The 24,916-nt window shown below is 41.6% G+C and overlaps 1 protein-coding gene across 1 annotated transcript in view; it reads left to right on the top strand.

Annotated features, from left to right (window-relative positions):
- VWF (von Willebrand factor) overlaps positions 1 to 24,916 on the top strand; it is a 136,173-nt gene that overhangs the window by 3,665 nt on the left and 107,592 nt on the right. Inside the window, exons 4-10 of the mRNA XM_010004925.1 lie at positions 300 to 402; positions 495 to 703; positions 10,604 to 10,728; positions 16,593 to 16,809; positions 18,887 to 19,009; positions 22,793 to 22,904; positions 24,388 to 24,434. Of these exons, the coding sequence (XP_010003227.1) occupies positions 300 to 402; positions 495 to 703; positions 10,604 to 10,728; positions 16,593 to 16,809; positions 18,887 to 19,009; positions 22,793 to 22,904; positions 24,388 to 24,434 (936 nt within the window). The remainder of the gene's footprint in view (positions 1 to 299; positions 403 to 494; positions 704 to 10,603; positions 10,729 to 16,592; positions 16,810 to 18,886; positions 19,010 to 22,792; positions 22,905 to 24,387; positions 24,435 to 24,916) is intronic.

Here is a 24,916-nt window from a genome sequence, read left to right as displayed (position 1 = left end):
AAGGCACATCTCCTGTGGAAACTCCTCCAGTGTGCATGGTAGGATGGAGAATTCACTGGCTAGAGACAGTAACAGCAAGAGCATGAGTCCACAGGAAGTGCTAGGTCATGTGCCTTCCAGTGATGCCAGCCCTCATCCTGGGACTATCTGTCCACGTCACATTTAGCAGCTATGGGGTGAAACAAATGGATGGCTCTTGAAAATGTTAGATGCTATCTGCCAGCCCTGCAATGTGTACTTTCAAGTTGTCCTCCTGAGTTCCAGAACTAACAGTATTTGCTTTTGTCTCATCTCTTCAGGTGACTATCAGAATGGAGAGAAAATTGGGTTTTCTGTATATCTTGGAGAATATTTCAATCTTCGCTTCTCTTTCGATGGCAGTGTGATGCAGGAGGACAAAAGGTAGCTGTGGGAACAAGTATTCCAGCAAAAAAAAACAAACTCCAATGTTTTTTGTGTGTCATATTCTGAGAAATTCCTGTTTCTCTTCACAGGGTTTCCATACCTTTTGCCTCCAATGGAATATTTATAGAGAAAGAGGCAGGTTATTATAAAATATCCAGTGATGAGCATGGTTTTGTGGTGAAGATTGATATCAGTGGGAATATTCAGATACTCCTTCAAGAAAAGCACTATAATAAGACCTGTGGGTTGTGTGGCAACTTTAATAAATTTGCTGAAGATGACTTCAGAACTCAGGAAGGTAAGACCATGACTAACTGATCATCTTTCACTTTTTCTGATGGGTGATGCAGCAAGGATTTTGCTGATCTAGCAAACTATTTCTACAAAACCTGTCCAATACCTCATCTTGATGTGCTGAAAAGCTGTCTGACTAAGTTCTTTCATCCTCCTTTCTCCTAAAAGGAAATTGCTGTCATGTCTCATTTCTGAGCAGAGTCCAGAAGTCTGAATGTAGCACTTCTAGAAAACTTAGGTCTTGAAATACAAAGATAAAGCTACAGGCTAAACTATGTATAATAACAGTGCATGGGGATACAGACCATGAGAAGATCTCACAAAAAAGATGTGAGGAGTGCTTGTTGATTCAGCTTCTAATGTTTCATGAGTTAAGCAAGTGGGAGTAAGAATAGATAGTGTTTCAATAGCATAATATTAAATCCTGAGGGTTGCTACTGGCAGGTTTGTACTTGGATTTGGCATGGGATGCTCTTCTATAATGACCTTGCCCTGTCTATATGGATTGAATGTGCACCTTATATCACACCAGTTCCTAATGAGTGGGAGAGAAAAGACTGCTTATGCTGCTCTATACACCTTTATGCAGAGTCTGTCAGTTTGAGTGAAGCCTAGGAATTTTGGAAAAGTCCTGAATACGACTTCAAAGGACTGATCTTTACTTGTGGTATTCCAAAGCCTTTTAATTCTTAGCACTTACCTGAAGAAGAAAGGTTTGGCATAAAATTAGTTAATACATTAATATATGTTAAATTGATAATGCAAAGGATGTGTTACAAATCAATGATATAGAAAATAGAGAGTCAAAGCAAAGCCTGGCAGTGCTCCAGAGAGGAATCTTCCTTACACTTGGGATACATAAACATAGATGCAATGTACAGAAACATACTGATTTCATAGTATATTAAAATGACTGATCAGTCATTCAGCATTGTAATAATAATAATAATAATAATAATAATAATAATAATAGTAATAAGGAACAAACTCAGCTCACAGAATTACTTGGCAGGGTTTGGATACGTTGATGTCTGAATCTACTGAAACCTGAATTTTCTATCTTTTCCTTGAGATAATAAATAGGAATGAGTCTATTATAAAACAACAACAAAAAAACCCCCAAAAACCCACAACCCCCCCAAAATACCAAACAAAACAGGAGCAGGAAAAGTATAGCTTTGGACTCTTCAAATGTAGAAGATTCCCTTCTGGTGCTCATATTTATATTTGTTTCATGCTGTATTTGTTTAGCATGCTGGAGACTGTATCCTCCCTCTTAAAAAAACCCAACCTGCTTTCACAACCACAGACTTGTGAATACAATGAAGTACATGACAGGGTCACTGCTTGGCAGAGCTGCAAAATAACAAAGAAGGTGACAGAGAACACGCACAGCTCTTACTGTACGAGGAAGGCTCTGACTTCTGTAACCTGCACAGACATACAGATCTGTGATTTTAGTCTGAAGAACAGAATTGTAGCTCAGCAGTCCTGCCAGTTTTTTACTCCAGTACAACAGACCTTTAATTTACACTAATTTAGAAGGCATTAGAATGAATTCTGTTTGAATTTGTTGTATCAGTGAGGGATGTCACTTCACCCACAGATCGTTTGTCTCCTTGGCAGCCCTGCTGGCAGAGTGATTCATAAGAGAATTTCTCAGCTTGCTCCAAGTAAAACCAGGTTCTGATTAATCTAGACCATTGCTTTTGGTGTTGCTTGTTTGTTTAGTTGGTTTATTTTTCAACTGTTGAAGCTAACTTCCAGGTGAGGGGCAACACAAGCAGCTGGGAGAGGTAATAGGATTTTAAATGAAAAATCTAGACAGCTTAGTGGTATCATATGAAGCAGTTTACCCTTTTCTTTTCACTGCAGTTTTTATTTACTCTCCTTTTAGCCTAATTAGATCTCATAAAGGTCAACCCAACCCAGGATGTGAGCTTGGGGAAATGACTTCATGACTGGAGTGGACTGAAGGTTGGTGGCAGGCTGAAACTCTCCTGTTGATGTGTCCATTGCTTCCTATTAAAATCTGGGCATATTTTGTTTTGTCAGATTGGGCCCTCAGATATTAGATATATTTCTGGGCTGGATTTGTATTGATAACAAAGACAATAAAATCTCTGAGCTTCAGAAAAATATGCAAAGGAAACACAAGTGCACAAAGGGAAAAAGACCACGACCTGATGTTGCCAAGATTATTGGCTCTCACCTGGAAACCTCTCGGGAGCACTGGGTGGATCAGAATGTCAAAGGCAAAGGAGGAGAGATGATGCTAGAGGTTGGGTATCAGGTATTATGCTGTAGCCAATGAGCTTGGCAGATAGGTGAGATGTGTTCAACTTTCCTCTAGGTTTTTAAGGGCTGGACAGGCATCTCAAGCCTTTGAACTGCTTTGGTTTACACTGAAGCATCCTACCTGGTTGCTAACAGTCCTTGCCAGGTAGGAGGGAAGCCTCTAAAATCCACTGTGATGGAACAAGGTCTGCAGCTGAAGAGCTCTGCTTTTCTCTCTCTCAGAGACTGTAGCTCACACAGTGTAAAAGCTAATGCATTGCTTCTGTATCATCTCTGTGTGCTTGCACAGGAGGAAACTGATGTGATTTGATGGCCCATTTCTAGGGCTTCTTAGGGGCACCAGAGGACCAGATCCCAAATTTGTGCAGAAGTCATAGTTGTCATGGATAGAATCTAGTACGTGAACAATTTTTAATGTAGCATCACATGTTTTGGCATGGTTTCAACAAAATTACAATATTTGTGTTGAAAACAAATGAAAACTTGGTCTTTCCATATTTTAAAAAGAAATAAATAAATTGTAGTTTAATAACACAGAGGATTAGTTTGGTTTGCTCCTAAGGAAGTGGCTCATTATAGAGAACTTTATGTTTGGAATGTTTTGGGGTGGTGGTGAAATAGAAGGCAAAGCACCTGCTGCATTACAGGACATGGCCACTTACACTAAGTAAATAAAGGAAACATGAAGCAAAGGGTGTTTAAATTTGATGAACAGTGCATAATTGTTTTTCTCTTACTGCATTTATATCTGTGTTCTTTAGTCCATCTAATCATGTGCTATTTTTGTGGCACTCATGGCTCCTGACTATGTTTTGGTGTGGAAACTAAGAACTGATAGTTCAGTGAGATGATGACACACATTGTTTCTGTATAAACTTTTGATGTTCAGCTATTGAGGCCCTGGAGGTCTAAGTGATGTCACTCAAGCTATGATATCCTAGCAAACTAACATTGGTAGGAACCAGCTTTGAAGGCAGTGGCCTTAGGCAGTAGGTCTTGAACCTCCAAAAAAACCAACAAACATGTCTCCCCAGTAGGTTTCAGAATTTCAGACACACGCTGTGTCATTCAGACAGAGGATGGGATGTTGAGTCACTCTCATTAACATAGCTGGTTACTAAATTAGTTAATCCTGCAGAGAAGTGCTTGTGTCCTGTTGAGACTTACAAACAAGACTGATTATATTGTACGTGGTTGCTTATTTATTGCAGTAAAAACAAGGCAGCTGTTCCCTGAGAGTTTGTTCTCACGCTTTAAGCATAACTAAAATATAAAAAGAAAGTTATTGGAAACTTTACAGGATTTTTTGTTTGGGTTTCTTTTTTTTTTTTTTTTTTTGGTTGGTTTTCCCCTAGATCCTAATGAAGGAGCTAATTTCTTCTCTTGCTTTTTGTTGCACCCTGTGAATGCTTCCAAGCCTTGGTAATTGATCAGACTTTGCTTTCTGACATCATCGTACACCTCTAACTAGTTGCCACTCTTTGATTGTATCAGAAACATGAAGTTGAGTCCCTTTTAGATACTCAGATACCTATTTGGCAGCTTCCAGCCTGGGGCATTTTGTTGTCATATGATCATTTTCATAAGCATTTTACAATTGGTTGTCCAAAGCACAGGCCAGAAGAGGTAACTAACATAATACTCTTGAGGAAACCTGACACAACACTGGCAACTGGTTCCTGAAATTTCCTCAGGGCATGCACACACCAGCAAGTTGCCAAAACCTCATAGCCTTGCAGCATGTTGTGGTCAAAGGGCATGTTGTTACCCTGCAGAAAGTGTGAGGTAATTTCTCCTCAATGAGAGGCTGCAGCTGAAACACTTGGAGTTAATTTGTGTGTCTGTAGCCCCAGTCTTTGCCTGGTGCTCTTGTCATTGGGCTGTCTCATGGTGATATTGCTGTGACAGGTCCTTGGATGTCTAGGTCATAATTAAAATTTACTGGTGGAAAAGAGCTCACCCAAGTCCAACACAGGGATATTAATCCATCATTTTTTTGTTTGTACATGTTACACACTGCTTGTGTCATGGAAGAAAAAAACAACAACTCAAATGAATCCAGTGTCCCCTTATGTTTTTCTTAGCACTGGCAGGAAATGTGTTTCTGCAACTGTCTCCAAATTACAAAGATATTAATGATAAAACAATACCCATGGCTAATCTTGGATAAAGGCTAGATGTTCTGAGACTGCTCCAGCTGCCAGCAACATCTTCCAGCCTTTTAAACTGCTCAAATACAGAATATATGATGCCACTGGAGACTGAAGCAGTCAGTATGTGCAAGGAATCACAGAATGGTCAGAGTTGGAAGGCACCTCTAGAGATCATCTAGTCCAAATCCCCCACTAAAGCAGGATCCCCTAGAGCACATTACCCAGGGCTGCATCCAGGCTGGTCTTGAATATCTCCAGAGAAGGGGCCTCCACACCCTCCCTGGGCAGCCTGTTCCACTGCTCTGTCACTCTCATAGTAAAGAAGTTTTTCCTCATCTTTAAACGGAGCTTCCTGTGTTCCAGCTTGTGCCTGTTGCCCCCCATCCTGTCACTGGGAACTACTGAAAAGAGTCTGGCTCCATCCTCCTTGCACCCACCTGTTAGATACTCATAGGCATTAATAAGGTCTCCCCTCAGCCTTCTCTTCTCCAGGCTAAAGGGTCCCAGCTCTCTCAGCCTTTCCTCATAAGGGAGATGCTCCAATCCCCCAGTCATCTTTGTGACCCTCCACTGGACTCTAGTAGTTCCCTGTCTCTCTTGAACTGGGGAGCCCAGGTAATGTTTTCATTACAGAAGTAGTATAAATATATATGACAAAATTCACCATTTTCTTGTGAGTGATACCTGTTATTAGAAGCTTTTAAAGCATGTTCCAAACTCACAGTGATGGTCATGCATATCTATCTGTCTATCTATCTATCTATCTATCTATCTATCTATCTATCTATCAATCTACATTATTTATTTTCCCTCGAAAAAACCCCCAGTGGGTCTTGGTCATTCTAAAATCCAAATTTCTTGGCATTTTAAAAGATGTCAGTAATTTGTTTTTAGGCACATTTCAAGTTTTTGTTTGGCCTAGGTAAATAAGAAAGAAAAAGAGGTTGCACTTTAATGTGAAAACAAAGAGGATAGATTCAGAGGGAATTTAGCTGTCATTTACAAACAGTACAGATGAAGAAAACTTGCCTTGTGCCTGTCTTCATTACATGGCCATCATCTGAGATGCCAGAAAACTGCCTTCATAAGCCATTCTGCTTTATTCAGAGTTTGGAATCAAATGTAGACATTTTTGTTGTAAGTGGAGTGCCTTCATCACTGGGCTCACTCCTTACTCCTTGTTTTGGGACAGATCTTTTTTTTTTTTTTGTAGTATAATGTTCTTAATTTGATATCCATTGAATCAGAGAGGGCAGGAAAGACCTTATAGCCCATGTCTTTAATATTTCATTAATTTGGTCTCAACTATGGATCAATTTTTGGTCAACTTTGCTGATAGTTTCGCTTGTCTGGAATCATGTGCTAAACCGTGTAAACCTGTGTAAAATAACAAACAAAAATAAAACAAAAACCCCAAAAGGACCAAAAGCAAACCCAAGAACAACAAAAGAACAACAAAAAACCCAAACCAAGCCAAAATCAAAATCCTAACAAACAAACCCCACTTATTGCTCGACAAGTAACCATTATGTGCAAGTTTACACACCTCTGCTCACAGTGTTGTAGTGTCTTGAACAAATTCTTGCATATATTTTACAGATGAGTTAACAGATACTGGAAGAGTTGACCTGGTGGCCTCCTGCCTCCCACTTGCATGCCTGGAGCACGGGGTGGTTATTGCTAATGCTCAGCCTTTCCTGACCATCAGCCTTCCAGTAAACAAGCAGCATACCAGTATTAGGTTTCCAAAGGAACTGGTGATTTGGAAACACATTACACAGTGAACGCTGAATTTTCTGTCAGGAGTGACCATCATCTATTTGAAAATCAGATTAAGTGAAAGCAACTGTTCTGACCAAAAAAACAAAACAAAAGAAAAACAAACAAGCAAACAAAACCCCAAACCAACCAAAAAACAAACAAAAGAAATAAAAAGAAAAAAACCCAAAACGACCAAAGAAGGGGAGGGAGGAAGTCTGCCCAAAACATGTTGGTGTGCTGTGTGGTTTTGGTTTTCTTGGTTTTGCTTTTTTATTTGTTATGTTTGAGGGCAGCAATGAGAGCGATAAAGTCATAGTCTAACAGAACACCTCTGGAGGCTCTACCTCTTTCTTAGATTGTTGGTAGATGAACTTATTAGGGTCATGAAGGTGGTGGGATGTTTCTTGGACATAAAAAGAAGGTCAGGTTTAGTTTGTGCTTTAACAGCTACCTCCTGAACCTATCTTGCATCCCAAAAGGAGACTGCATGCAACTAGCAGCCCAGGGTCCTGGCTGGAGTTGAGCAGCCAGTTTACATACTGGTACCAGTCTGTGCTATTGTCCACACCAGGCAGTGCTTCTTCAAGAACTTGTCTTGTGTCTAAGTGTTTTGTTTCCATTACATTTTGTGACAGACTCTATTTTCAACACACTTCCTGCAAGACTTAGACAAAACAAGTGCTTTTGGAAAAATCCCACCCAGGTCATATGGAGGGTTTCCAGATGGAGGGCTCTGCTGGGGCCTGGAGAGGAGATGTTTCTCCAGAATCATGGCTGCTTAAAGGAAGAAGAAAATGGGAACATGGAAGGAAGAGAAGGAAAATTAAATTCAGCTGGGTGGGAGGTGAGGGCAGTTGCTCTGCAGTGCCAGAGTAGGCATCTGAGCTGCCTGGCTGCTCCATCCACAGTATCAGCAGGCACTGAAGAAACCCCAGGGTTTTTTGGGCTGTATTTGTTGTGCTATTGCCTTTGCTTTCCTACCCCTTGAGTCCTTCAGCAGAAGGAAATGGAGGTACTAAGTGAAAGGCAGCAGTGGTGGCAGCTGTTCTTCCCTCATTCCTCCACCTGGAACAGTCAGATGTGCTGGGGACAATTCTCCTTCCCTGCTTTTCTTCCTGAAGCCTCATCAGGTAGATGAAGTATTTGAGAATCAGTGCACTGATTGACAGGGCATGTAGCACAGAGTATGGGTTGAAGTGTCCTCTCCTAACTGTAGAAATAGCTTATTCCCATGGCCCCAATGGGATAAGCAGCTCAGTGGCTCCAGAGGCACTTGATAGTTTAACACTAGAGTTTTTATGCTGGTCAATGAAACCTTCATGTCCAGCTGCTTTTCACCTTTCCAGGAGCAGGGATTGCATCCTACTGTGTGTTTGCAAAGCCCATTCAATGAAAATACAAGTACACGGAAAATACAGGTGCTGTTGAATCTGTATTATTAGAAGTAGTAACAAATTATATTCAGTGACATACCATGCATCTCTAGTGACTGTTTCCTTTAGCATTGAGGATAAAGCTTCTGGGGAAAAGCAGGCTGGCAAACGTGCACACAAAGTCTCATACCTTTCTCATTTTAAAGTTATAGTGCCTCTCCAGCCCTTTATCTATTGTCACAGGTTACTTAAGGCCATGCTGGACAAATCACAGGAAAAATACAATGTCAACTGATCTCTCTTAATTCATTGTGATCCTAGATTTTTACTCTTCTAAGTTGAAGAGATTTATCTGGGGCAGGAACTTGAGCTATTGAGCAAACCCAAACTGATCAAGTGTTGCCTGTTCCAAAGAGCTTGTAGCTTAGTTTAAGGGCCCCAGGACTTTGCAAAGAGGAAGAACTGGCAAGTTGTTGGCAAACTGCTCATGCCTGTGGAATGGTCTGCTAATTAATATACATACAATTACTGGCAACAAGAGGGTTTGCAGAGCAAGTTCCAAAAAACCCCCAAAACAACCCCAGAGAATTTTGGAATAACTAATTTTGACCAAAAAATTAGCTGAAAGTATTAATCATAGAATACAGCAAAAGAGTTAAAGTAGTATAATACATATGGTCCATAAAATAACTACATTAAAAAGGTATAAATTTAAAGGCACCACAGAAGAAAAGAAACCTAATAGAAGGGGAGAAATGAAAAAACAGGTGATCAGCATTTCATGGCCAATAATTGTCCTACCCTTCGAATCTTAACTTGTGAGTAAACGAGGATCTGGTGGGGTACCTGCCAGTGGGAAGCTCAACATGGATGTGCATTCAGAGCCAGAGGAACTCTGCTTCAGAGCAGAGCCCATCTCTTATCATAGAGCTGTTAGTATATGGCTTCATTGCTGCAAATAAAAAGGGATGTATTTAATTTAGCACCTCACTTCTTATCAGCCTAGATTTCATAATTACTCTAATCTTCACAATCTGTGGTAAGCTAAAGGATTGCACTCTTCTTGTTGCTGTTTTTCTTTTTCTGTGCTGAGTTCTGGCTGTGTAGGTAAAAATTCCATGTAATTTACTACCTTTCCCTGTCCTTCATTCTTCAAAGTCTTCCTCCTTTGGTGACTGCTATGGGCCTAACATATGCTAAATTTATAAGGCCCCAATTTACAGTTTAATGGCTTTATTACATCCATCTTAGCATCTCATTGTAGTTTTCATGACTTTAGTTTAGGAACAGTTTTAATGTTCAGTATATTCTATGTGTTTATGCTTAATGTACAGCGGGTAGATTAATGAAATTTTTATTCTACATTATGATATACTGTAAACATATGAAAAATATTATATAGTTATATTTGGGAGGCATTTCTTTTGTTTTCCAGATATAGTCAGGGTCACCATATTGTCTGCATAAAATCTTGGAACCTTACAGAACTGAGAGGGAACCATGGCATTAACTATTTTGTTTCAGGTACCCAGAGAAGGAAGCAGAGGCAGTCCTTGAATCAGCAGAGGCATGGGAGGCAAAGGGGAAGGAGGGAACATTCCCTTTCTGGGAGGAACCTGCTTCCCAGAAGGATGAAGCAGAGACCTGGCTTGCATCTCCCAGGCAGAAGCAGCCATATAGATTAACTCTTTCAGTTTTGCTTTTATGCAAATTGGATGCTAATCTTTTCAAACCTGGGCCAGGAGCTTCTTGTAATAAGAGAGAGAATTATGTTTCAGGGCAGCTTACACAGTAAGACCACGGGCTCAAGCATTTATGGTGTATGTTACCTTTCTTTGCACACAAGATTTTGTTTGATAGAAGAAGGAAATCAAGGCTAGCTGGGATCAGGAATGCTAATTTTAATTTTTGTTGCTGTTGTTGGGGAGAGCAGCTTCATTTTGTTTGCCTCTCAAAAATAGCTTGTGTTTTATTGACAACTTTTAAATAGTGGGAAAATGTGTAGGCATGCGTAGGCTTCTGCAGATTATGGCAAACAACTCCTACCATGTTGATGCAGGTGTGAGAACTGCTGGGAACTGCCTTCTGCAGGCTATATCTGTCTTTGAGCTCAGAGAGGTCCCCTGCAGAAGTCAGTTCAAATCACTGAAAGTGGCTTTTCTACAGTCAATCTGTTTAAAATAGGAATTCATCTGATAAGACAGTTTTTCTTTTTAAAAACAGCTTTCACCAGACTCTCACCCCAGCAATAGCCAATAATGACCACTGGTTGCTCAACCCACTCAACAGCAACATGCTCCTTCTCTCCTTTATTCACAGGGACCCTTGTGAGAAACAGCTATGATTTTGCAAACTCCTGGGCTTTGCACAGTGAAACCAAGAGGTGCAAAAGAGTGCAGACTCCAAGCAACACCTGCAACATTTCATCTGATATTGCAGACAAGGTTGGTGCTACAAGACACCGTTGTAGTTTCATTCCTCCCCTACCTGAAGGCAGCTTGCCTGCCCTTTGGGAGAAGAGCACAAATGCTTCAGTGAATCTATGTGTATGCCTCATGTGGTGTTCCCTCACCAAGTGGTTAGATGTGAGGTGCAAGAGATACCTGTTTGGGGTTTCTGAGGTGCAGCGTGTTCTGAAATAGTGATACCAGGCACTCCACTTGCTGCTGCACTGGAACAAGGTGCATGGCTCCTTGTCCAACCTGGCAGGAGTCAATCACAGGCCTGGTGGTGGCCATATGGAGGTCCCTGCTGTGATGCAGCAGGGTCAGATGTGGGCAGAATGTGCAAGTGACACACAGGCAGCATGGGCCTGTGGTGCCTGTGGATGCTTCCAGTCTCTCTGGGAGCCAGCATGGGGCTGGATGCAGGATGCAGCTGTGGGCCTGTGCTTCCTGAGCTCCTAACTGTGCCCTACCTGCAGCCCCTGGCTGCTGATAGCAGGAGAATTTCTGCACTGGGCTACCTGGTGCTGTAGAAAAGTGACCTTTGAGATTGCATGTTGTGACTGATGTCTTATTTACTGCAGCCTTACAAAATGAACAGTTTACTCAGTAGTCAGTGAATGCAATTTTTCTCTTCTGCTGCAGCCTGGCTGTTGCTATTATTTCTAAAACTGTAGAATATATACACTTCCCTTCCTCTCCAATCCAAAAACCCCCAAACCCAACACACAAACATTAAATAGATAAACAAAGAAACCAAGACCTCATTTAAGCCTGAAGTATGAATTTCTGCCAAAGAAATGTTGGTATGATTTGGGAAAGGTGTATTTAAGTAGTGCCTGTAGAAGGAGGTAGGTAGTTCCTTCCCTGAATCTGCCAACAGGGAAGCATCAGTTCTGAAGCCTCTGTAGGCACCACCACCAGAAATAGCATTTGTCACTGTGTTGCCATACATATACCTGGGAGTCACCAGAGTGGGGAGGTTCTTCAGCCAGGCCATTTTTGACAGAGGAGATGCCTCCTGTAGGTGTTGCAAAGGCTCTGTGCCACCATATTAATAGCAGCTGTGATTTGTTGAAGAAAGACAGAACTGCTTGTCTCAGCCAACTCTGTGACCCCCTTTGCTGTATCAACCTTTTTCTTCTCCTCTTTTATAAGTATAGGCATGTTCCCTGTTGCCCTTGAACACAGGCTGGGCACATGGAGATGGACATCAGCTCAGGGAGGAAAGTAGCTTTGAATATATACTGACAGCATGTGGTATTACAGGTTATGACTGTCATGGCAAATTGAGCCTTCATCTATTGAGGATTGTATCTGATCTCATGTACTTTGTTGTAAACCAGCATGAGCTGGTGAGGGCCAGGTTTAGATTTAGACCAGAGTAACTGAGGCCAAAATTGAGCACTTAAGTTTCTTGCTGTGCAAGTCCTGAATGCTGACACTTAAATTAGACTCAAATAATTTCTCAAGACTAGTAGCATTTCCTGGAACACATCTGCTCTACAGCTACTTTGAAAGCTGGTTTCCTAGTTACCTGTGAAAAGCTAGCTAAGGCTTGGACAAGTCTGCAAACTTCTGACTATTTGCAGTTCCACTGAGCTTTGGAACAAGGAGGCTTGTATTAGGTGTGTTCTGAAGTTCAGCAAAGCATCCTCGTGCTTGTTGGCACTGCAGTTTCAGCTTGGCTGAGAAAAAACAGGTGGGATTTCAGGTTGGAGGTCTCCAGGCTATGCTTCTTGCTCAAGAGATGGTGTGCATGGGGCATTTCTGCTGGGGTCTGCACTGATTGAACTTGCATAATGGTGCGTGGTGCTGAGGACATGACAACAGCATGAGGGGTTTCAATCTGGCTGGGGTGCCTTCTGAGGGGTGACATTGTGTGTTGAGCCCAGTTACAGGTCTAGAGCAGGGCTGGATCTTGCAACTGGTTGTGGCTACTGGAATTTTATCTATTCAGGCATGTTTAATGTTCAGAAAATGTCAACATTGCAATGGATGCCAGGAAGTGTATTTGTGTAGGTTTATACAGAGAGTTTATTTTAGAGTTTTATACAGATTATGTTAAATATCGATGCACTCTCCCCCAAACTACATGAAATTATCTTCTCTCTCATGTGAGTTCATGAGCTCACAGCATTTAACATCAGCTTAATTTATTCACTGTGCAAGAATAAACACAGAGCTATTAATAGAAGTCCAGCCAAACCAGTGCCTGCTGAAGAATGTAGGGCTTTTTAATAGTGCTTTGTTTGCTTGCTTCAGCTTCAGGAATGTAAATCTCCCCCATCTCCCAGGCTCCCTCCCTGCCAGGCAGTCAGCTGCTAGGTGAGGAAAACAACAGCCTTGGTTCAGTGAGCTCCTCCTGCCTCCATCACCCCACTCAGTGAGATCTGCAGTTTTCATTGCCTTCTCTGCCCCATCCCTCCCTCCTCCAAGAGAACCCTTTGAGACACAGCTTCTGACTTCTTTGCAAGATGCAGTGAAATCAGAAAGCCCTGGTGCTCTTCTACCTTTAAATCATAGAAAACACAGGCAATTTCATGTTCTTGAATAAGGAAGGGCTTTTGTCTTGATCAATGGCACCAAGTATCAGCTGAAGGTCTTGACCCTGCTCACATACTTACCCTACTGTGGCTCTGGGCCTCTCAACTCCAAACCACTTACACACTTAAATGTGTTTGACTACTGCTCTATCTGCAGATGTGGTTTATTTTCAGGTATATGTCTTCCCTTCCTAAGGCTGGATGCAGCTTAGCATGGTGGAGCTGCCTGTTGGCCACCTTGTCTTGGGACCCCGAGAGCCTGCTAAGTATGGTAGTGGTGGAGGGAGGGAGCTACAGCCTCTTTACCATACCCTGCCTTCTCTGCCTGCTGTTGCAATAGTTACCAGAAAGAAAGAGCACCTTTGCGTTACCTGATCCCTTTTTTCACCACTCAAATGTGATGATTTAGGCTACCTGTTCCTTGAAGTATTGCAACCTAATAGGCACCCAGATGACAGTGTGGATAAGATGGATTTTGAAGCATAACATGGAGTGAAGGATATTTCTGTGGTAATGAGGCAGCCTTGAAAACAAAATGATCTGTTTTAAAGCATTAGGATTGAGTTATGCTTTTTTAGCTGTTACCTTTACTTTCTAGATTTCACCCTTAGTAGAAATGGTGTATGAAGGCCACAGTTCACTGTGTGCTTCCTGTTTTTTCCTTCTTATTAGGGAGTTATGCCTATAGTATGTTAGATGTGAAAGGGGATGAAATTGCAAACTGAAATTAGAATTCAAGTAATTTCTGCTGTTGCTGAGCTTCAGCTCTTGCTGCAGTTGGTAAGAAACAGTCCCACTCATATCCCATGGAGTACTTCCATATGCAATAAAGAGGTAGCATTTACCCCAATTCTGAAAGCAAGTGGAAGAGCTTTTTCCACTTTTGGATCATCATTTGTAATGGTAGAGGTCACAAGCAGATCCAGCAAAGACATGGACATACAATACTATAAAATATTTTAGAGGTGAAAGTGAGGCCCACTATATCTAAAAATCTCATGTTATTGCTCCTGAAAAATACAGATTAGCTGAGTCAGCATTCAGGTGAAGTGCCTTCCATCAGTTGTTAACTATGTTAGTACAAACATACAGCCAGCATTTGAGGTACTAAACATATTGGCTTGGGATGCTTTTTACTTGGAAAGATGGGAGGCTAAATCATTCTCCCTCTGATGGGTGAGCTAAAAGTTCATGTATTCTGAAAAACTATACCAAATGATGGCATCAAAATATAACCTTTCTGAATGATTTGGAGAAAGACTTCTGTGTATCTATACACCACAGTGTTTAAATTAAAGGGAATGAGAGATTGTCTCTACTTTCCCCTGTTTTTTGACTTTTTAGGTTATATCTCTTTAATGACAGTTGTTAAGCAATAGACAAATGCAGTTCTTGCAGCAGCAAGAGGCGATGCCACAGAAATTGGAAGAATGTACAAAATTCCTCCTACAGCTCTGTGTGGTGGGACTGGGACAGCAAGAAAGTCAGCAAGTTTGTGGTTGCTAAGAGTTGTTTGTGCCAGGACACCAAAGACACACTGAAAGAAACACTTAAAATAGGACTCGTGGAAGTCAAGCGAGAAGTTTCAAGACCTTCACCTGTATTTTGGATCCTGCAGTCAGTTCTGCTAGTTTTCATATTACAGCCTCCTGTACTCCAAGCACTGTTTCAGCCCGAATCTTCCCTCCCTGGTCTGTTGGTTTTAGATCTTTCTTTGTCTGTGTTGAGCCACTTCCAGGGCTGTTGTTCCATGATCTTGAATGCTATAGCAGTGAGTAAGACTGCCAGGATCTGGTGCTGAAGACCTATGTGCATTGTGCCAAGGACCTCTCCTAGTTCAGCTTGACCACTGAGTTTTAAGGAAAGAAAAGAGAGGAAATAAAAACAATTTGCAGAATTATTTAATTTGGAAGGGACTGTTGGAGACAATCTAGTCCAACCTCCTGCTTCTTATAGGGCCACTGTGGGTCAGATTGCTCAGGTCCTTGTTGACTCACATTTCGAATGCCTCCAAGGGTGATGGTTCCAGGGTCTCTCTGAACACTTACTCCAGTCTTTGACCACCCTAATGATGAAAATTTTATGGGGGGTTTCTATCTGTTTAGATTTACCCATATTTCAGCTTATGTCTGTTAATTTGTCTCAATTGTTGAGATATATCTAAAATAGGGAAAATTTCAGCTATAATTTCTTGTGTAAAGTCTCTGGAAAATCTGAAGTAATTTGAATGGCAAGAAAACCTTTATGTAGAGAAAAAGAAATTCCTAAAATATAATGCTTAATTTCTTGATAAACAGCTAGAGCTCAGTCATTGGGTATGTTGTCATTGAACAAGACAAATACCAAAGCATAGTATAGAAAAAAAGGTTGTAACACAGTGTTGTTTTTTTTGTGTTCCCACTTATCTAAACTCTGTGTCATCCTTTCAGAAAGTTGCATTGAATATGTCAGATTCATTGAACTGTGGCACAATGCTATCATTCACCAGTCTTTTTTGGAGCCTCCCTTGGAGAACTTTTAGTCATAAACTCAGTTTTCCTTAGGTTTTGTTTCATGTACAGCTAAGTTTCACCCTAGGTTGCTGCTGTCTGAAAGGAGAGGTCTTAGTACCCTCTGTCTATCTCACTGTGCAGTTGTCTCCTTACACTAGCTGTCACCATGCTGACTTAATTCACAAGAAGAGCAGAACAAATTGCTTTTCTTTCCTGGGTCATTTTTCTGCTATTTATCTCAGTTGCATTGACCTGTTGTGCACTGAACAAGCCAGGAACCTGTGGCCAGGAGTGGGAAACAAATCTGATTCCTTGGTTTCCAGTGAGACTTGATCTTTCACTCTGAAACTTACTCTGTTCCTTCATTATCTAAAAGATGGTCTAGTAGTTTTTCTTCCTAAGCAGCAAAATCATAAGTTCCTCTTCCTTGCCTTGTGTGTCTTCCTAATACTCCAGACACCATCTGGTTCTACACTGTATAGGAAGCGGTTCTTTGCTTCCCTCCATTTGCTGGCCAATTGGCTGACATGTTTCTGTGTGAAACATCCCTCACCTGACACTATTTTATAATAATTAGTATATTAATGTACCTCTGTGTATACACAGAGGTATGAATGTCTGGATGTGTCTCATGACTAGTTCTTGTCTATGATGTTCTTTAATTTTGTGGTGGTGTTAAATATTAACAATGATGTTGTTTAACAACAGTGGTGGCAGCATGTTTGGAAAAGCTGGGTTTTCTTGCTTCTTCCTGAGACTATAGTAACTAATTTAGTCCCTTTTCCTCTCTCTCTCTTTCTAATTCTGCTCCTCACTTGTCATGCAGGGCATCATGGAAATCTGCCAGCTGCTGAGAACATCTTTGACCTTCTCCCGGTGCCACCATCGAGTCGATCCAGAGCCATATATCCATCTCTGTGAAACAGATATCTGTGCCTGTACCCAGGGCATGGACTGTCATTGCTCAGTGTTCCTTGATTACACAAGAAGCTGCTCTCATGAAGGAGTGATTTTGGATGGCTGGCCTGAAGAGAGCTCATGCAGTAAGCTGACAGGATTATTCCTAGGCTGCTTATCCCAAATGAGATCATGGCTGTCTTGCTGATTCATGTTCTGCGCCCAAAATGCTCTTTTGGGTGCTGGTTCAGGATGATTCAGGCGTGGCAGGTTAAAATCTGAAGTGCCTGTCATTTATCTGAAGTGATTTTGCTCATTCCCCTTGTCACTATCCATCACCCACTTTTTGCTAGAAATTGTCCCTAAGGCAGGATTGTTTGAACCATGTATGAAGAAGATCCTGAGCTGCTACCTGTCCCACCATGGCATAGAAAGACAGTGAAGACTCATATGATGGATAAAAGTATAGGCTAGGATGTTTAGGAGCTATTTCACATATCTTCTAAGTAAGTATCCTTGTGAAAGACTCTCCTTAACATTCTTCAGCAAAGCAAATTGTTTCACCCCTTATTTGTCTGAAACAGTTCAATTGAAATTGAGATGCTGCCTCTTTTAGCCAAAGTTGTCTAAGTTAGAGATCCTGATTGCAACCTGGAATGCTGCCTTTATTAGCCCCATTTTGTTGAGGTCAGAGGCCCTGATTGCATCTCTGCCAAGATTTTGCAACAAGGAAGTGCTTGGATTGACCAGGATAGGCCTTTGTAGAGGAAAGGTCATGTTTGCACCCAGCTTTGATATACACATATGCTTCCACAGGAGAACTGTGGTAAAATACCTAAGCACACAAATGAAGAAGAACAAAAATAAGAATAAATAATCAATCCTCTAATATCATGTTCTCAATGATTTTTCTCATGATTTCTATGTTACACAGGAAGGACGATTTTCTCAGGATGTTCATGTAAATTGATTTCATGGAGTAAAGTGACTGATTTGTACTGACACCACTTTCTTCTTTGGTTAAGATATTCTGTTATTGGCTACCATTGAAGAAAACTGCCTTCAGATTATAGTTAGGGCAGGAAGATGTTGCAAACCAATTGTTGGAGGGATTGTACAGCAGTGGAGAGTCTTACTTCTAGCAGTAATTTGTTGCCTTTCCACTGGGACATAAAAGGGATCTGATGAATCTTGTCTCCTTGCTCAGGGCACAAGTCAGAGTTTTTGCCAGGGCTGCCAGTAAATCTAGCTAAAACCTTGAGTGAAATTGACCCCTCTGTTCCCAGGAGTTTCAGAGCTCTTTTGTAACCCTTCACTTCACAAACCACATTTTTCTGAGTCAGGAAAGAGAAGTGGCCTGTTGCCACAGTGGGAGCTTGATTTTTCTATAGCCCTTCTTCTGTAATGTGATGCTTTCTCAGGAGATGATGACAATAGTTGTATTGGAGGCATGAAATGCTGCTTTGGAAAGGCTCTAGTGCTGGGCACACTGAACTAATGCCAGCTGGTGCCCAAGCCCTGGAGCCACAAAGGGCAAGATCATTCCTTTGCTACCCTCCCACCTACCTCAACAGAGGATTTGCTGGGAAAGGGCAGGCTCTAATCTTTTCCTCCCACTCCATGCCCATGCAGTCTTGTGGGATATGCCTGAGCATCAAAATGAAGGAATGGATATAGTGTGGGCTTGCATAACAGCCTAGCCTAGATAATACTGCAGTGAAGACACCACAGCATGGGTGTTGTCACGTGCTAGCAGTTCTCTGGAAGAAGGATGGGATTTCAGAGTCTTAAATCTCTCCCAGTTCTCTCTGGAAACATGAAACAGTGTAAATTCACACATGAGTGGAGTAACTGCATAGCTTAAAGGTACAGAACATGCTTGTCTGCCCAAATCACTTTGAGATTATTGTAAGACTTCCCCCTATGTTTGATTGTTCTCAGTGGGCTTGGTTTTAGTTATTAAGACTCAATTTATTAGAAAATAAATTGGCTTTAACCTCTAAGTATTTGCTATACAATCTGACAGATGATGATATTGCAGCAAACTGAAAATCTTCTTAAATTTCTTAAATGTTCTACTTTTGAAAAAAAAATAATCATTGATTGGAGAGGATATGACACCTTTTTTTGGTGTCTCTGTGCTTTAACCTCTGATAATTAGGGGCTTATTTATTTAAGATTTATTGAGAAATTTGCATTTCTAATTTCTTTTAATTGTTTCAGGGCCAAGATGTCCAGTTGGCATGGAGTATAAGGAGTGTGTATCCCCTTGTGTGAAAACCTGCCAGAGCCTGAATATCAATGAAGTGTGTCATGGACAATGTGTTGATGGCTGCAGCTGCCCTGGTAATTGATTTACTGGGTTATTTACAGAGAAACATTTTGCAGTGATAATAACTATTTTATTAGAAGAAGGAAAGCTGTGTCTTCCCTAAAATTTTCCTGAAATAAGAAACACTTTTTTTTTCTTTCTTTTTTTTTTTTCTGGGACCATATCCTAGAATAAATCAGTTTCTATAGTGCCTGTATGCTTACTGTATCAAAGGGCTATTTTTTAGACCCAACTAAAAAGTAAATGTTTCTTTGAAAACCAGCACCATCTGACACTCTAGGCTAGCCTGCCTTTCTTGGTAAGGGACCACTTGCCATTAATGTCTCCAGATTCCTTCTGAATGGCTTTTGGTTAGAAGCATCTAGCTAGTGGAAGAATGAACATAGAATATAATGAAGGATTTTCTTACAGAAAAGCAGGACATGTAGATCTTGTGCTGTAATTCCAAAGATCTTAATGATTTCAGATGAACGATTTCACTCACTGAATCATTCACACAGGAGATTTGATTGGCTTAAAGTGGGCAGCCCAACCCCCACTTTTGATTTTGTTTTCTTTTCAAAGCCTTCATCCCCTGTCTATTGTACTTGAGACAACTGCAGAAGGAGTGTTTGTCTGTCTATCTGTTCGTCTGCTTATTTGTTATAGGACTATCTCTGAATTTCATAATTTCTGGACTTCATGCAAATGCACAGAGTTATTTACTGTACCCCCTGTACAAGATACCAAGTGTGACATAGGTTAACTGAGAACATAATTTGGTTTCCAAAACAAGGATGTGATGACAATGTCAACATTGTTTAAGGGGTTGTCAATTGCATTCTAAAACATTTTTGCACCTGGGGAAGAACAACCCCATGTACCAGTACAGGTTGGGGGCTGACCTGCTGGAGAGCAGTGTAGGAGAAAGGGACCTGGGGGTCCTGGTGGGCAGGAGGACGACCATGAGCCAGCAATGTGCCCTTGTGGCCAAGAAGGCCAATGGCATCCTGGGGTGCATTAGAAAGGGGGTGGTTAGTAGGTTAGGAGAGGTTCTCCTCCCCCTCTGTTCTGCCTTGGTGAGGCCACATCTGGAGTATTGTGTCCAGTTCTGGGCCCCTCAGTTCAAGAAGGACAGGGAACTGCTTGAAAGAGTCCAGAGCAGCGCCACAAAGATGATGAAGGGAGTGGAACATCTCCCTGATGAGGAAAGGCTGAGGGATCTGGGTCTCTTGAGCTTGGAGAAGAGGAGACTGAGGGGTGACCTCATCAATGGTTACAAATATGCAAAGGGTGAGTGTCAGGAGGACAGAGCCAGGCTTTGTTCAGTGATGTACAGTGATAGGACAAGGGGCAATGGGTGCAAACCGGAGCACAGGAGGTTCCATGTGAATATCAGGAAGAACTTCTTTCCTGTGAGAGTGACAGAGGCCTGGAACAGGCTGCCCAGAGAGGCTATGGAGTCTCCTTCACTGGAGACATTCAAACCCAGCTGGACACGTTCCTGTGTGATGTGCTCTGGGTGACCCTGCTCTGGCAGGGGGATTGGACTGGATGATCTTTCGAGGTCCCTTCCAACCCCTAGGATTCTGTGTGATTCCCAGTCATTTAGAGTGCAGTATTTTCCTGCTCAGCTGCCAGTCTCTTACTGACTGGAGATTCAAAGCTGTCATTCTGTGGCAGGACTTGGGAAAGTGCACATGGAGGGTCACAGGTGATGTAACTAGGCACGGGATCTTATTTTGTTGTGAAGAAGCTAGCTATTATATTTGTGCAGTCCTGGGAGTGCTGGGAAAAGCTACAAGGAGATTAATCCATGGGCTGTGCAAAGACTCTGGCTATGTTCTTCCACTGGTAGCTGCACTATTCAGTTCAGCACAGGAGAGGTCTAATGGGACAGGAACTGAAAAGCAGAGAAACAGGAGCTCAACAGAAAGTACTGCATGAGGAACAAGTAGATGGGTAGAAGGAAGTGCATGAAACTCTTTTTGAGACCTGTTGGAGCAGATCCACAGGAGGGCCACGAAAATGACTGGAGGGCTAGAACACCTCTCCCATGAGGAAAGGCTGAGAGAGTTGGGGTTGCTCAGCTGGAGAAGGCTTTGAGAAGACCTTATAGCATCCTTTCAATACTAAAAGGGGGCTTATAAAAAAGATAGGGACAGACTTTTTAGAAGGTTCTGTTGTTATAGGACATGGGGTCTATAGGACATAGGTTTTAAAATAAAAGAGGGTAGATTTAGATTAGATATAAGGAAGAAATCTTGTATTATGAGGGTGGCAAAACACTGGAACATTTTGCCCAGAGAGGTGGCAGATACCCCTTGTCTGGAAACATTCAAGGTCAGGTTGGATGGGGCTCTGAGCAACGATTGTAGGGGTGTTGGTCTAGATGACCTTTGAAGGTCCCCTCCAACCCCAAATATTCCATGATTCTATGAAAATAAATAAGAATCAGCAGTTTAAAACTTTTTACTGATATTTGGTGCACAGTTAACAGGGAATAACTTTTATTTGAATTTCATAGGGAGTCAGGAGGATCTCACAGATGAACAGAGGAATGTGGGATTTAGGGTGAGCATTAGACCTACTATTAGCTTCCCTCCAGTGCTCCAAGAATAAAAAGGATGCGTTTAAGAATGTTGCTTTAATTTTTTTTTTTTAATTATTTTTTTTTCCTTAAATCCACCAGAGTTACTTTAATTTATGTAAATGGAATTACTATTGCCAGGAAAAAAAAAGGTATCTCTCTGGAGAGCCACACTACTCTTAAATGCTCATATATTGCTCTGAGTGTTTCTCAGTGGAAGGATTGTCTCAATAGCAAAGATCTTTCCAGGCAGTTCTATGGCAAGAATGGCAGAATGGGATTTACCTGTGTCTCACTGTCAATGGTGACTGCTACTGTTATGGTAAAGGGCCAAAATCTCTGCAATCAATATCAATGCTGCAAGGAGTCCTTCCAAGAGGAGAGAGATGGGCTTTCAGCATGCAGAATGTTTTTGTACAGCAGCTTTTTTAAAAACAAAGAAATATCAACTATCTATAAACATGGGGATCTAAGAGAAATAAACTTGTCCTTGCTTCTACTACTAGTTTGTAGTGCAATCTTAGGCAAGTTTTGTAATTCATCTGTGCCTCAATTTATCTTTGTAAGATAAAAATACTCTATATATAGAATAGGTAATTATAGTGCTGTAATATGGAAACCTAAGCTGCTGGATCCAGGTTGGGAGGTTAGTCCTTTCACTTTTCATTTCTGCAGAAGTTGAAAAAAGAAATCAGAGGTTCACATTATAATAATTCTTTCTCTCAGACCCTGTCTGCTAGACTTTTATATTGTCCAACTTTGTTCCTTCATTCTCTACTTTGCCTCCTCATCTGTCCTTTTTTTGACAAACACCAAACCTCTCCAGGCACTGTTTACTGCAGTCAAAGTGCACATTGTTTCAAACAGTCAGTTTTCTAGACCAGCTCTGATCAAGCTCGATTTTGCTCCTTGTGTTTGACTCATGTATGTTCCAATATGTGTGTTTTGGACTCAGGGACTGGCTAATCAAAGAGCTCTTCTGGGAGCACCAGAAATGCTCCATTCAAGCACATCTGAGGGAGAGGCTGCACTTGAAGAAAAGTAGAAACCAGGCCCTGAGAGGCTTTTTGGCAAGCTTTATTAGTTTTTATTGCTACCTGTGACAAGCTATGGATAATAATGCATCTGAAGTCTTACCAAAGTATATGAACAACTACAAAATCTAATAATATTTATGTTTGTGTCCCTGTGTGTGGCATGTGTATCTGCTGCTACCTGATGTGTCCAGACGGGAAGCTCCTTGATGGTGAACACTGCATTGAAAGCTCTGACTGCTCCTGCATCCACTCTGGAAAACATTATCCCCCTGGCTTCACCATCTCCCAGGACTGCAACTCATGGTAAATTCAGTATTGCTCTGGTGCCATTGCTGTAGGTTTAGATAAGTACTGCAGACCATTTAGTGACTGGTTTAGAAGATCTTCGTATAAATCTCTCTCTTTTAAAACAATGTCTTTTAATTGGCAAAGGACCTGCTCTCTTATTGGAAATGCCAGCACCTTCCAAGAAGTCAGCTGTTCACAAAGACAAAATCAACTCTGCTTTTAAAGGGATATTTGATCTGATTGAACAATGTGAGGTTCATACTCTTTCAAACAGTAGAGAACTACCTGTTTCCTGTGGATAAGACAGACCGGCAGGTTCCCATGTCTGCTTAATGTCAGCAGTGGTGTTTTGACTTCCTACATTTATTTAACCTCTCAACCCCATTTCTTTCCAAGAGGACTTAGCTCAGGCACATCCTTGGAACTTCTTGCAAAACTAATGAATCTTCATAGCTGCATGGCTCATGATTTTTCTTTCACTCATGAATGCCATCCTAAGGGGAAGGCTAGGTGTCTAAAGAAAGGAAGGGGAATGAGTAATGTATTCCTGATCTGGCTTTGTATAAGTGTGAACGTATTTGTGGAAGGAGTTCAGACAACTCTGTGTCCAGATGTTTCCAGTTAGAGGACAGAAGAAGGACACAGTTAAGTCTACCATATGCAAGAGAAAGACTGTCCGTGCATCGTTCCTCTTAACCAGAAGTTTTTCATTACCTGCACCATGTGTCACGGAATATGAACCATGACATTAGCATTTTGTCTTTTTATCTGCGGCTTTGAGCTTGCCCCCACTGTTTGACCTTACTGCTCTTGGGAGATTAGTGCTGTCCAATAGACTGTATTGTTAGAAGATGCTTCCTGTTATTCAGATTTGATACTGCTGTGGAGAATGTCATCTCGTTTGCTCTGCATTTACTGTCCTCAGTAAACTGACTCTCCACAAATGGTTTTCAAGGGCTGGAATAATTAGACACAAGAAAAAATTCTTCCCTCTGACATGATGCAGCACTGGGACAGCTGCCCAAAGAGGCCATGTGACCTCACCCTGGAGATTTCTAAACTCAAATTGACAAGATTCTGAGCCACCTGGTTTCCTTCTTTGAGTTGGGAATTGTAGGCTCTGATTTTTCTGGAGATCCCTTCAAACTTTTTTTCTTCTGATTCTGTCATATTATAGACATACCTTGAGAACTGCATTTGAAACTCATTCCATGTCAGTGGAATGCAGTTGAAAACTATTAAACACAGAGCTTCAGTAGGGGAAAAAGGTAGTTACTGAGTTTTGCAACCATTTCAGCTCTTATTACCAGCAGTTTCTGTCGAATGATGGTAAGAAGGGATGGATATATTAAGAAATGAGGTTATGGGAGATGGAAAAGATGTTGGGGACTCGTCTAGTTTTTTTCTGAAGCAGAGGCTCATATTTCAAAAATTTGGGAAAAGTTGAAACAAAATATTTGAATTCTTGTATTCTTGCCTAACTTGTCATGTTTCCTAGCATTTGCCGACGTGGGACCTGGATCTGCAGCAATGGGGAATGCCCAGGTATGTTGACTCTACCCTTTTTTGGGTTTTGACAAAAAAGATCTGCCTGCTTTCCTCCCACTAACATCCCAATAGTATTTTTTTTCTACCGAAAAATTGAATCTATCTTTGTTCTTACTTGATCAGAGGATCAGAGGATTTGGCTTTCAGGCAGAGGAACACTGCTGGGTTTCTTTGACAATGTACCATTCACTATTTGATTGTGTGAATTATCATACTTTTGTTGATGGGACAATTTGAAGTACTGGCAGTAGATTAGGTCACTTTTGGTACTCATGGCTTTGGGGCCTATAGGTCATGTTAGAGGTGAAGGAGCTACAGCACTGAGGAGCAAGTGGCCACCCTGACTTCTGTGGGTGGTGGTAGCAGACTGAAGAGGCAGCAGCTTCGTGCTCTGTGGGTGCTTTTGCTCCCTGTCGCGAGCCGGTACCAGGGGGCTACCGGCTGGCCGGGTGGTTTCGCGACCTTCCCCCCCCCCCGTG

The sequence above is a fragment of the Chaetura pelagica genome, unplaced genomic scaffold, assembly GCF_000747805.2.
Source record: "Chaetura pelagica isolate M959 unplaced genomic scaffold, ChaPel_1.0 scaffold429, whole genome shotgun sequence".
In the NCBI taxonomy this organism is placed as follows: domain Eukaryota; kingdom Metazoa; phylum Chordata; class Aves; order Apodiformes; family Apodidae; genus Chaetura; species Chaetura pelagica.
The sequence above is the reverse complement of the archived record's forward strand: the minus strand, read 5'-3'. Positions and strand labels throughout refer to the sequence as shown.